The sequence below is a fragment of the Triplophysa dalaica genome, chromosome 7 (assembly GCF_015846415.1).
Source record: "Triplophysa dalaica isolate WHDGS20190420 chromosome 7, ASM1584641v1, whole genome shotgun sequence".
Classification (NCBI taxonomy): domain Eukaryota; kingdom Metazoa; phylum Chordata; class Actinopteri; order Cypriniformes; family Nemacheilidae; genus Triplophysa; species Triplophysa dalaica.
The window spans coordinates 134,469-147,859 of NC_079548.1; the positions used below are offsets into that span (position 1 = coordinate 134,469).

Consider the following 13,391-nt stretch of genomic DNA (forward strand, 5'->3'; position numbering starts at 1 on the left):
TGTGTGTGTGTGTGTGTGTGTGTGTGTGTGTGGAGCAGTGGGGTGTGGTTGAAAGGTGTAAACCATCCTCTGTGTGTGCGTGCGTGAACATGTGTGAATCTTGAAATATGGCAGTGCTTCAATCTTCCTATACACATTTCAACACTGACCCACAATAATCAGGACACACACACACACACACGCACACATGCACACACACACACACACACATATGCACACACACACACACACACACACACACACACACACACACACAGAGCTCTTTCATGTTTTCTGGGGTCTTTCTATGGTCAGAATGGTTTAATGTGTATAAAGTGTGTGTTGTGTGTGATGGATGTGACTTGTGATCATGGCAGGACAGACACTCTTGTTCTCACACAGAGCTGAAATCTGGTTGAACAACATTTCCAAATTCTGTTCTCATTAGGGTGTGATCCCTCACACAGGGTGTGTGTGTGTGTTGTTTAGTTATATTTGTGAGGGCTCTGTTGTCCTCAGTAACAGTGATCATTACACTCACTTTTGATGATCTTTGACTTGTCCTCACTCAATAAATCTGTCAAATGATATTTTCTTTAATCTAATGTCATGCAGATGTGTGTGTGGTATCAGCGGAAGTCTGTGTGTGTGTGTGTATGTGTGTGTGTGGTTTCTGAGTGATGGGAGCAGTTTTTCATCAGACACTAAAATCACATTTGTACATTTGTAGAAAAAAGCAAAATTCATGTAACATCACACATGTGAATCTGTCTCGCTTTCATTTAAACAATTCCAATAATGAAGACCATTTACCAATGAATCACGTGTGTGTGTGTGTGTGTGTGTGTGTGTGTGTGTGTGTGTGTGTGTGTGTGTGTGTATGTGTCAGGTCCATTTATTTCTGTGATGGTTCTGTGTAAAACCGCGTTTGACAGGAGAACACCTCAACCCTGTTACACCCTTAAACACAAAGACAGACCAATGGAGAGATGAGATTTGAGAGGGGTGGGTGGGGTTTGTTTTAGAGGGCGGGGTTAATGAGTGAGATGATTTGAGTGGCAGTTCACACACATACAGACGTACACCTCATCACACACATCTGTATCTGTGATCTTAACTCTTCTCTACAAGGTAAGATCTCAAACATTCACTTCTTATCAACTCCAGCTCTGTTTTCTGCTGCGAAATCAACTTCCACAACAAAGTGTGTGAAACTGTTTTGTTTTTGTGTGCCTTTAGGGTTCGTGTCTGTGAGCGTCAGTGAAACTATCATGTTGCTTGTGTGTTTTTTGGAGGAAACCACAACTCTTCTTTAATTCTTCTTGTTTTCTGCTTTAATAAGAACAAAACAGCATGTTGAGAAAGAAATCTGGTGAATTCAGTGTGTGTGTGTGTGTGTGTCATGTCTCTCTCTCTAGTCAGGGAGTGGCAGTTTAGTGGAACACTGAAGACAAGTTTCAACTCATCTAACTGTAAAAACATTCATTCATACCTGTGTAACATATACACACACAAACACACACACTGAATTCACCAGATTTCTTTCTCAACATGACGTTTATTCTTATAAATGCAGAAAACAAGAACAGTAGAAGAAGGGTTGTGGTTTCCTATAGTGTTAGAACAGCATGTGTGTATTTACTGTGTTAAAAGTAAAGAGTGCAACACTGAATTGTTATTTATTTGTGTGTTCTTTTGTATTTCAGTATAATGTTGATTTTACTCGCTGCCATTTTCCTCCTCCACCTCGCCTGTATAGCAGTGCTGCTGGCCGCCACCATACACAATGTAAGACACACACACACACACTGTTTACTGTATAAGGTGAATATTGTGTCATGTAATTTTTCATCTTGGTTTTAGGGGGCAGGGCTTTATTAAGCTAAATGTGTGTGTTATAATGTTTTATGTTCATTGTGTGTTGTGTGTTGTGTGTTTGTAGGCCTGGTGGATGACTAATGCCATTTCTACTGATATTTGGGATCGGTGGCTTTGGATGGATGGGAAGTGGAACAACAGTGAGATTCCTGCACATTATCCTCAAGGTTAGTGCACATCAGTGGAACTCACTTCAATTTACAGACACACACACACACACACACACACACTATTCATCGTAATGTCATATAACTCCACCCGTAACATCAAATGAAATGTAAAACAAACATCTGTGTGTAGTCATCAGACAGAAAAGACTTGATGCTGATCTTGATCTTCTGTTTCATTCATTTGTTTAAATGTGTGATTGTGTGACGATGTACACATGTTGTGTGTTGTGTTTCAGCATATCTGCAGGCTGTGCAGGCGACGTCTGTGCTGGCCTGTATCTTCTGCATTCTGGGTCTGTTTGTGTTCGTTGCCCAGCTCTACACACTACCTAAAGGAAAACGCTTTCTGTTTACTGGAGCCTTTCAACTGTTGGCCTGTAAGCAAACACACACACACACACACACACACAACATCACTTACTGTCACGTTCAGATGATATTTCGCCATCATAGGAGTGTTTGTATTTCTGTGTGTCGATCAAAGTCATTCCAGATGATTCAGCATCTGGAGACACACAACATCACCTCTCAGTCTCTTATGATAGGTTTAGGGTGAACATTCAGAGATGTGAGGAGGATTCCTCTTAAACTGCATGTGACAAGTGAAAAATAGAAATAATCACAACTAGTTCATAAATGAAGTACACACACACAAAAGAAATGACTTTTCACAATGGTCAAAGCCCTTAAACTGACAAATAAATAAATACATCATTTATTAGACAATTAATCATGCACACACACACACACACACACACACACACAATCATCATCTTTGTTATGAACAGAATGATTTATTAAGAGTGTGTGTGTGTGTGTCCTCATAAAACACATATTAAACCCATTTACTGTGTCATCATCTTTACTTCAAACATGTTAAATGTTTTTTCAGTGAGGTTTAGATGCTGAGAAATCATTAAACAACATGTGTGTGTGTGTGTGTTACAGGGTTGTGTATCATGATCGCAGCGTCCATCTACACTGACATCTTCCATAGAGATGAGAAGGACGGCTGGTATGGAGCGTCCTTTATTCTCGCCTGGATCTCTGTTTGTCTCACCTTCATCTCCTGTGTGACTTACTTCGTCCTGCGCAAGAAAACAGCATGAACACACACGCACACACGCACGCACACACACAATTGTGTCATGTTTGCATAAATAAATGACTCACTAGAATCTCAAAGAAACTCCCATTTGGATTAGATGTTGTGTACATGTGTGTAGACAGAAACCTCTCGTGTTTGTAGATGTTTTAGAATTTATGATGATGTAATTTAACAGAATATAACTCTCATACATTGATGTCGAAATCTTTATTTTTTTGAGCATGTCACTGGTTTTCAGAATAGAGCAGAATGTTTGTTTTCATCCATCATATTCATGTTAGCTGACTGTCTTAAACTTTGATAACAGTTTGTGTTAAATCATGTTATGATCATGTTATTGACCATTAAAGGGATTTTGCTATTTCATCACTGTCCAATGTAATAATATGAGAAAGATTTGATTAAATGAAACTCATTCCATCAAAAGGACTTGACAGAGACAAACACTACTATAATATGTATCACAGTATTGTGTGTGATGCTGGACACATTTATAAACTGAGTGAAACATGTCCATCACATATGAAGCGCTTGTAGAGGACACCCAAAAACATTCTGGAGAAAAGAGGCAAAACAGAAGATTGCTGAGTTTTATTCATGCCAAAATAAAATGATGCAGATAAAGGCAGGTGAAGTATGGAGAACCCTCTCTAAACGTCCTTCAGACTGAAGTGACATCGAGCAGGTGAAGACAACTCAATGGTGTTCCTATGAATACCAGATGAAAGATGTTTCAGACATCACAGGGTACTGAAGTCCTCGTCCGAGCTCACCGGAGACAGAAAGAGTGTGACGGGGGGGCTGGAAGGGGGCCGGAGGAGAGAGAGAGCGGGCGAGAGAGGTGCGTGGCAGGTGGGGGGAGGAGGTGGAAGGGGAGGCGAGATGTACGGAGAGAGCGGAGACACAAGAGGATATTGAGGAGGGAAAGTAAAGTTCTTACAGGGGTAAGACACATGCTGGTGTTTCCGTCCAAGCATCAGAAACGTCTTGGTGTAGATGTTGAGTGTAGAAACTCCAGAAGACATGCAGCAGGTGAAGGCCAACCACGCAACACTGCAACACAGACACAAAACATCATAGAAAACACACACGTGTTGATCTGTCCAACATTGAGAGGCTTTCTGATCAGAAGTGTGCCACTGAATGAGATGTTTCTTCTGTAGCTCCTCACAGAGACCAGGGCAAGATTATGAGCCACAGAACATCTTCATGCTGCCGTGTGTTTCTCTGACCCCACACACACAGCAGTGGTTCTAATGTAGGACGTCTGTCTCTTGATTTAGACTCAGTGGTAATCTCGCAGAGCACCGGCGCAGCTCAGTATGAGCACCTTTCAGTTTACTGTACGACAGGTGACTCCTCAATCAAATGAGTCCAAACAACCTGTGGCTGTTATCCACTGGATATGTAAACATGAACATACTTGCTCTGTAAATATAAACATGAACACACTTGCTCTGTAAATATACTAGTGGTGGGCCGTTAACGGCGTTAACGCAGTGAGACTCTTATCGCGCGATAAAAAAAATGTCGCCGTTAATCTATTCTCAAAGTTGTGTTGGGAGCTGGGTCTATACTACGCAAGCTATGATGACTTTCACCTTGATATTTTAGCGCGGATGTATACCAGCTTAACTGCACTGTACGGGGCGAGAACGAGATTTTTCAACTCGCGTCATTCGCGTCATTCGCGGAAGCAGAAGCCGCCTCATCATCTCATAACCAGGGCTTCATTCGCGCAGCAAGTAGGTCTATTGGCTCTTTGCATTAACATATAAATCACTCGCGCTTGACACGCCATTCGCGTTTGGTCTGAACACAACATAACGTTACTGTGAAATTACCGCATCAAACGTGACGTGCTAACATGGATGCAGCTATGAAGCCGCCGGGTTTGCTTCAGGGAATATTAATTTTTAAGAAGCTTCCCAATAGAAACATCGACAAGACTAAGGTTGTTAGCACCTTGTGCAATGGTTTAAAAAAAACAAACACTTTCTGTCAACAGGTAGTGGTCTAGCTTTAGTTGAAACCAGTAACTTTGTATTGAGATCTAATGTATTATGGCTCCTGTATGACATATCGCTTGTTGCTCCCTCACTCTTTGTAAGTCGCTTTGGATAAAAGCGTCTGCTAAATGACTAAATGTAAATGTACTGTAGGAGCTCTTCCAGTCTCAAGTACCACCTAAACGCAAATCATCCCTTAGCTAATGCGGAAGTAAACACAAGTTCATCTTATTGAACATAATTTAATTTTCATTACCAATTATCATAGTAGAACAGCTTTCTCAAGCAGTTTGTGATGCATTTTGGAAACAGGAGATGAACCCCTGGTCTAATGCGCCACCTGGGTTGAGAAACCCGTTCTCAAAGACTTACTTTTAGTCATAATTTGGGTAGCACACATATTCTGAATGCCTTCGGCAGAATTCAAATGAGCCATTTTAATCTAGATTAATCTAGATTAAAAAAATTAATCTATGCCCACCACTAAAATATACACATGGTTACCAGACAGAGGCTGGAAAGCATATAGTGTTTCTGGTGAGTTGTGATCATGTCGCATCATAAGTCTGAACTGACAGTAGACACTGAAAATATGTCAGTAAAAACAGCCTTATTGTTGTCAATATATTCTATGAGTTAGAGTAACCTCACGATGGTCTTAAATCTCAAAAGGAAAGAGGTGTTTTGTATTTGTATTTGGTGGTGTTTCTCTGCCAATTATGAATTTCATATGAATATAAAGATGATGAGGTCTAACTGCCTTACTTTATGTGATAATATAAAAATAGTATACCTATAGTCTTCATAATGTCCGCGCTTTCAGGTTACTTAGGGTTAGGGCCTCAAACTCATCTGTACTCATACCACTGGATCTATCTGCTAACTTTGACACCGTTAACCATCACATCCTCCTTTCGACCCTCAAGGCTATGGGTGTGTAATTCAATTCATTAAAAGGAAGGAAGGAGGCGGGAACCGGCAGACATTATACAAAAAGTTTTAATATAAATAATAACAGCCGGCGGCCGTTATTAACAAATACATAAATAACAAATATAAATACAAATACAAATACAAACGTAAAACATGTTCGGGCCCGGTCCTCTCTCTTCGACGGTCCGGTCGCTCGTTCCTTTTTTATGCTCCCAATCTCCTATGTGATTCGAGCCCGGTGTGCGCACAGCTGGCGCTAATTCACAATTACTCACCGGACTCGAACCACGGTCTCGCCCCGCCTACTCTACTACAGGGTGTCTCTGGAATGGTGCTACAATGGTTCAGGTCTTACCTCTCAGGTAGGTCCTTTAGAGTATCCTGGAGAGGTGAGGTTTCTGAGTCCCAACATCTCGACACAGGTGTGCCTCAGGGCTCAGTGATTGGTCTGTTGCTCTTTTCTGTATGCATGACATCCCTAAGATCTGTCATCCAGAAACATGGCTTTTCCTACCACTGCTATGCGGATGATACAGACCTTCACCTGTCATTTCAGCCTGGCGATCTGACTGTTTCTGCACGCATTTCAGCATGCCAGTGTGAGATTATGCTATGGATGAATGATCATCACCTACAGCTGAACCTTACCAGAACTGAACTCCTCGGGATCCCAGCAGACCCAAAGACTCAGCACAACCTTTCAATCCAACTGTGTTCATCAGCCATTACTCCTTCCAGAACGGGCAGAGGCCTGGGAGTGGTGATTGATGATCAGCAGAACTTCAAAGATCAGGTTACAAGCACCACCAGGCTCAGTAGATTCATCCTCTACAATATTACAAAAATTAGACCTTTCCTATCAGAGCATGCTATGGCTCTTGTTCTGTCCAGAGTGGACTACTGCCATGCGCTGCTGGCTGGATTTCCTACTTGCACGACCAAACCTCTACGGATGATCTTCTGTAGAGCTCCCTATAGTCGCTCAATTCAAATTCAAAGCTCTGCTCTTGGCCTACAAAACCACCACTGGTTTGGCACCCCCTTATCTTCACTAACTAATGCAGACGTATGTAGTGTCTTGTAGTGTCTTGTAGTGTCATCCCAAAAAGAAAAAAAATCCTCTCATGTACCTTCTCTGGATCGATTCCACATCCGTGTAATGATCTGACCTCTGCTACAAGAGCAGAAGATTCTGTGGCCATCTTTAAGAATCGTCCAGAAACACAGCTCTGACTTCTATCTCTTTTCTATATATGTAAATAAACGTAACTTTGTATACTTTGGTGGTCTGTATGAGATCAGTTTTACTGCGCTTATTCTTTTTGTTGTCCTTATGTTGTTCCAATTGCTTCTATCATTTACCTCATCTGTAAGTGGTTATGGATAAAAATGTAAATGTAGACTCACCTGACTCACAGCGTTTACACAATTGAACTTGTTTTAAATTATGAACCTCAGACATACTGTTCACAAGTAGAGATGAAGTGAGGAAAACGTGTAACCGGTCTTACTCGCACCACTCTTGCTACTAGTGTACCTTACACCGCCGATTGGCTTACTAGTGTACCTTACACCGCCGAAGACCTCAGCACTAGCAACTGTTGCTAGAGCATCACTTGATGTCAAGAAGTGAGGTTTACCTGCACAGCTCTTTAACTTTAGCTGGCCTCTGTTACACACAAACATGACTTTAAAGACCACACTTCATGCTCAATACTCTCTCAATGTGTAAAGCGCTTTATATAAAAGTGTCTGCTAAATGAATGAATGAATCAATGAATGTACATTTTTGGTTTCCATGTTTTTCTTCTGGTTGATTTAAGCTTGAAGTATTTTACATCTTGTTAAGGTTAGAGCATGTGTAAAGTTTTACTCACTAAAAGGCCCAAGAGTATCCGTAACTGTGAGGTGTGAAGTCTTCAGGACCGTGAGTGATCGTCACCTGAAAAACCTGCATGTACATCATATGAGCCACCATCCCAACCAACCCTGAGTGAGAGAGAGACACACAGAGAGAGAGACACAGAGAGAGAGACACAGAGAGAGAGAGACAGAGAGAGAGAGACAGAGAGAGAGAGACAGAGAGAGAGACACAGAGAGAGAGAGACAGAGAGAGAGAGACAGAGAGAGAGAGAGACACAGAGAGTGAGAGTGAGAGAGAGAGAGAGTGAGATTTATAAATCTTTAATATTTTACATTTCAGAACTCATACATTTCTACATATCACTACTATATAATCCCACAGATGTACACAGTAAAAAGCAATGAAATGGTTAAAAATTCAGAACCATCACATCATCAACAACTGTACATAAAACATCATTAACACACCATATTTCTATAAAACCCTGGACATTGTTCACAACATTATAATATGCCCACAGAACCTACATTCCCCACCCACTGCTGGATTCAAGTGTGCCACATGTCTGTCTGTAGCTATTGCCCTGTGAATAATCCTCCACTGTAGATCAACTGATCGCTTCTCCACCGGAGGCTTATACAGGGTTCTCCACCGGTCCCTTACGAGATAGTCTGGAGTTAACAGTCCCAGCCACCCAGAGGCTTTTACTCCCTTAAATGATTCCTGATGAGTTACCTTTACTGTGGTATGATATATGGCCTTTTTTGATATAGACTCGAAGAAATCTATTTGAGGAACCTTAAAGGACAAAATTGAACCAGCGTCTTCGCCTTCCAGATCTTCATTACTTGCTGGCGCAATTTCTATGTCAGGGAATCCAATAGTATAATTTTCTTTTCGTGCAATGGTCTCTCTGTAGCTGCTTGGTATTACATTCAAAATCTCTTCCATCAGTTTTGCTGTGAGTCTTAATGATCGTAATCCTGTCACCTCTTTGAGGTTCTCTACTTATCGCCATCCATTATCGTCCAAGAGATGCCCCAGTTTTACAATTTGATTCTTTATTAAGCATGTTCGTATACTCACAGAAGATAACAGTCTTGTCTGTATCAGTGGATTAAAAAACAAAGGTTCTTCAGTAACCCAATGTCCTTGATGATCAATGTCCCTCTTTGCTTTAAAAACAGTTCTCCATGCCTTCAACATAGACCTGTAAAACGGTGTAATCTCGGACAAGCTCACCTCCTCCAGGTTTATTAGAAATAAATGTAGTAGCCCAATCCTCCTACTTTCTGTAGCAAAGCACAAGCAGTTTGGGCCCAAGTCAAATCCTTATTGTACAAGAGTCTCTGTGCTGCTTGAATTCTAAAGGCAAGGATACGACTCCTCATATCCACAAGACCCTGTGCTCCTTCCTGTACAGGTAGGTACAGTGCAGCTGCTCGGATACAGTGCTGCCCGCTCCAGAAGAAATCCTCTAATGCTCTCTGTATAAGGCAGATCAGTTCATCCGGTGGCTCCATTACCATTATCCGATGCCACAGCGTAGAGGCAGTTAGATTGTTAACAACCAAAACTCTCCCTCTATACCACATCTGTGGTAATAGCCATTTCCATTTAGACAATCGAGCAATTACTTTCTCCAACATTCCCTCCCAATTTTTTTCCTGAAATTTGTTATTCCCTAGATATACACCTAAAACTTTCAACCCTTCCCTACCCCATTTCAACCCACCAGGAAGCTGTGGGGGTCCTTTTCTCGTCCACTCTCCAATAATAAAACCCTCACTTTTTCACCAGTTTAATCTAGCTGAGGATGCCATTTCATATTGTTCAATATTCTTAGTTAAAACTGTAACATCGTCTTGGCCTGTAATAAAAACCGTAACATCATCAGCATATGCCGACACAGACACCATAGAACTTATGTCTCCATTTGGAATCAAGACTCCATTAAGATTTCTTCTTAACCTGCACAAAAGAGGCTCAATCACAAGGCTATATAATTGTCCTGAGAGTGGACAGCCCTGCCTGATTCCTCTAAAAACAGGTATTGGTGCACTTAAAACACCACCAGCTTTCACAAGAACAAATGCATTTAAATACATCAACTGAATATATGAAATAAATATGTCCCCAAAACCAAAATTCCTTAAAACATTGTAGAGATAACCGTGGTCTACTCTATCAAACGCCTTCTCTTGATCTAAAGAAAGAAAACCAATTTCTTAGTTATTTAACTGACTTATTTCCATAACATCCCGTAGTAAAAAAATATTGTCCATTATAGACCTTTCAGGAATACAGTATGTTTGTTCCTTCTGAACCAATAAACTTAGATAAGCCTTTAGTCTATTAGCTAATCATTTTGAAAATATTTAATAAGGAGGAAAGGAAATAGACAGGACAGGAACAAATGTAACTCAGAAAGTTTAGAAATCACTGTAATACGTTCGATAAGTGTAGGGAAGAAAGGAGTCAGGGTCGGCGTGGCTGGGAAAACGATAAGTATTTTATTCAAATAATAGTTCCGGGTTTCACACATCCGGTGTTCAAAATAAAAGTCCCACTCGATCTAAGAATCTCTCGTCTCTCTGTTTCCTCTGGATACAGCGTCTCTGTAGCTCTGGCACTCGTTTTCCCAGCCGGTCTCTCTTCCAACCTCCAGATCTGCCTTTCGCTTTTAAAGCGTCTCCTCGCCAATTACTAGAATGAGAAGCAGGTGTTTTCACTAAAACGTTGATCTGCCTACTCACCGTCTTTCTCCCGACACTCCCCCTCTGCACAGACCGTGCTGAACCACGCCCACCTCGCCACATACCCCCACCGCCCGACTCAGGCCGGGGCCCCATCCGGCCTGCAGCTTCCCCCCCCCCCCTCCTGGAGAGGAAGTCAGCCACAGCCATCTGTGTCCCCGGCCTGTGGATCACCTGAAATTTGAATGGTTGTAATGCGAGATACCAACGAGTGATCCGCGCGTTGGTATCCTTCATGCGGTGGAGCCATTGGAGAGGCGCGTGGTCCGAACAGAGCGTAAACTCCCGTCCCAGGAGGTAATATCTAAGGGTGAGGACCGCCCACCTGATCGCCAGGCATTCCTTCTCTATGGTGCTGTACTTAGTCTCCCTCTGTGAGAGCTTACGACTAATGTACAGCACCGGCCGGTCCTCTCCCCTCACCTCCTGAGACAGAACCGCCCCCACGCCCCTGTCCGATGCATCGGTCTGCAAGAGAAAGGGAATAGAAAAATCAGGAGAGTGCAATAACGGTCCGCCGCACAGAGCAGCCTTCACCTTGGTAAACCCCTGCTGGCACTGCTCCGTCCATTGGACGGTATCTGGTGCTCCTTTTTAGTGAGATCAGTCAGCGGGCTGGTGAGGTCCGAATAATTAGGCACAAACCGCCTATAATATCCCGCCAGCCCCAGGAACTGCCGCACCTCCTTTTTGGTCTTGGGTCTCGGGGCGGTCGCAATTGCGGCTGTCTTATTAATTTGGGGACGCACTTCCCCGTGGCCCAAGTGGAAACCCAGATACCTTACCTCTACCCGCCCAATTGCACACTTCTTCGGGTTAGCCGTTAGCCCCGCTCCTCTCAACGAACTCAGGACCGCTCTCAGGTGCTGCATATGTCGGTTCCAGTCGTTACTATAAATGATGATATCATCTAAATACGCTGCGGCATATGCAGCATGCGGTCGGAGTATGCGATCCATGAGACGCTGAAAGGTCGCCGGGGCCCCGAATAACCCGAACGGAAGTGTGACAAATTGGTGCAAACCGAACGGCGTGGTAAAAGCCGTCTTTTCTTTGGATAAGGAAGATAGAGGGATCTGCCAATATCCCTTTGTTAAATCCAATGTCGAATAAAAACGAGCCGTGCCTAGTCGGTCTAGTAATTCGTCAATTCGTGGCATTGGATATGCATCGAACTTCGATACAGCATTCACCTTTCGATAGTCCACACAGAACCGAACTGAGCCGTCAGTTTTAGGTACTAAGACTATCGGGCTCGCCCAATCACTGCTGGACTCTTCTATTACGCCCATGTCCAGCATTGCCTCTAATTCCTTCTGAACCACCATTTTTTTGTGTTCAGGTAGTCTATATGGTCGGCTGCGCACTATCGCACCCGGTTCGGTCTCAATGTGGTGCTCTATGAGATTTGTGCGACCGGGTAGGGGCGAAAACACATCTGCAAATTCTGCTTGTAATCTTACCACATCCGTGAACTGGGAGGACGAGAGGTGATCTCCCCCTGGAGCCAGAGCGAGGGATTGCACCTTGGTGTTTACCTCTGGCCCGAGATCATCCTCTCTACTCACTGTCGTCGCCAGCATCACGGTGTTCGCCTCGCTCCACTTTTTGAGGAGGTTGAGGTGATAAATCTGATGTGCTCCGCTCCTATCCGCTCGAACTACCTCATAATTGAGATCCCCTATTCGTCGTGTGACCTCAAATGGTCCTTGCCACTTGGCGAGTAACTTAGAACTGGACGTTGGGAGTAATACAAGGACCTTCTCTCCCGGTGCAAATTTACGTAGTCTGGCGCCCCTATTATATTGCCGGCTCTGCCTGTCCTGGGCCTGTAACAAATTCTCCATTGAGAGCCGCCCCAGTGTATGGAGTTTTGTTCTCAGGTCCAGGACATATTGAATTTGATTTTTGCTCGCGGATGGTCCGTCCTCCCAAGCCTCTCTTAGGACATCTAAAACCCCGCGAGGCTGACGACCATAGAGAAGCTCGAAGGGGGAAAACCCCGTGGAGGCTTGGGGAACCTCGCGGACCGCAAATAACAGGGGTTCCAGCCATTTATCCCAATTTTTGGCGTCTTCGTGAACGAATTTCCGGATCATGGTTTTTAATGTGCGATTAAAACGTTCGACCAGTCCATCTGTTTGTGGGTGGTAGACGCTGGTCCGAATCGTTTTAATCCCCAATAATCCATACAGTTCGCGGAGTGTCCGTGACATAAACGCCGTGCCTTGATCGGTGAGAACCTCTTTTGGGATTCCCACCCGGGAGATTAGTCGAAACAGCGCGTCCGCAACACTAGTTGCTGAGATATTGCGTAACGCCACTGCCTCAGGGTAACGTGTTGCGTAATCTACAATGACTAACGCAAATCGATGCCCTCGTGCGGATCGCTCTAACGGCCCGATCAGGTCCATGCCAATTCGTTCGAAGGGGACCTGCATAAGCGGAAGTGGGCATAATGGTGCCCGTGGGGTGGCCGGTGGGTTTACCAACTGGCATTCAGGACAAGACGCGCACCACCTGCGCACGTTCTCATGAATGCCCGGCCAAAAGAATCGGGTCGTTAGTCGATTTATAGTGGCAGCTTGTCCGAGGTGCCCTGCCATTGGATTACAATGAGCCGCCTGGAAAAGCATTTCCCGACGGCTTTTTGGTATGACCAATTGGGTTGTATCTTGTTTTGACTGAGTGTCC

General features: G+C 43.6%; 2 protein-coding genes across 2 annotated transcripts in view; one reads left to right on the top strand and one right to left on the bottom strand.

Annotated features, from left to right (window-relative positions):
* Positions 1-1,034: 1,034 nt before the first annotated feature.
* Positions 1,035-3,501, top strand: LOC130426189 (epithelial membrane protein 1-like). The gene is made up of 5 exons (XM_056752816.1): positions 1,035-1,110; positions 1,686-1,767; positions 1,922-2,024; positions 2,264-2,404; positions 2,976-3,501. Exons 2-5 carry the CDS (start codon positions 1,690-1,692, stop codon positions 3,134-3,136), a joined length of 483 nt encoding a protein of 160 aa, XP_056608794.1. The 5' UTR covers positions 1,035-1,110; positions 1,686-1,689; the 3' UTR covers positions 3,137-3,501.
* Positions 3,502-3,637: 136 nt separating this feature from the next.
* The window catches only part of LOC130426188 (germ cell-specific gene 1-like protein), a 42,291-nt gene continuing 32,537 nt past the window's right edge, over positions 3,638-13,391 (bottom strand). Inside the window, exons 4-5 of the mRNA XM_056752815.1 lie at positions 7,955-8,066; positions 3,638-4,188 (exon numbers count right to left, since the gene is read on the bottom strand). Of these exons, the coding sequence (XP_056608793.1) occupies positions 3,876-4,188; positions 7,955-8,066 (425 nt within the window). The 3' untranslated portion in view covers positions 3,638-3,875. The remainder of the gene's footprint in view (positions 4,189-7,954; positions 8,067-13,391) is intronic.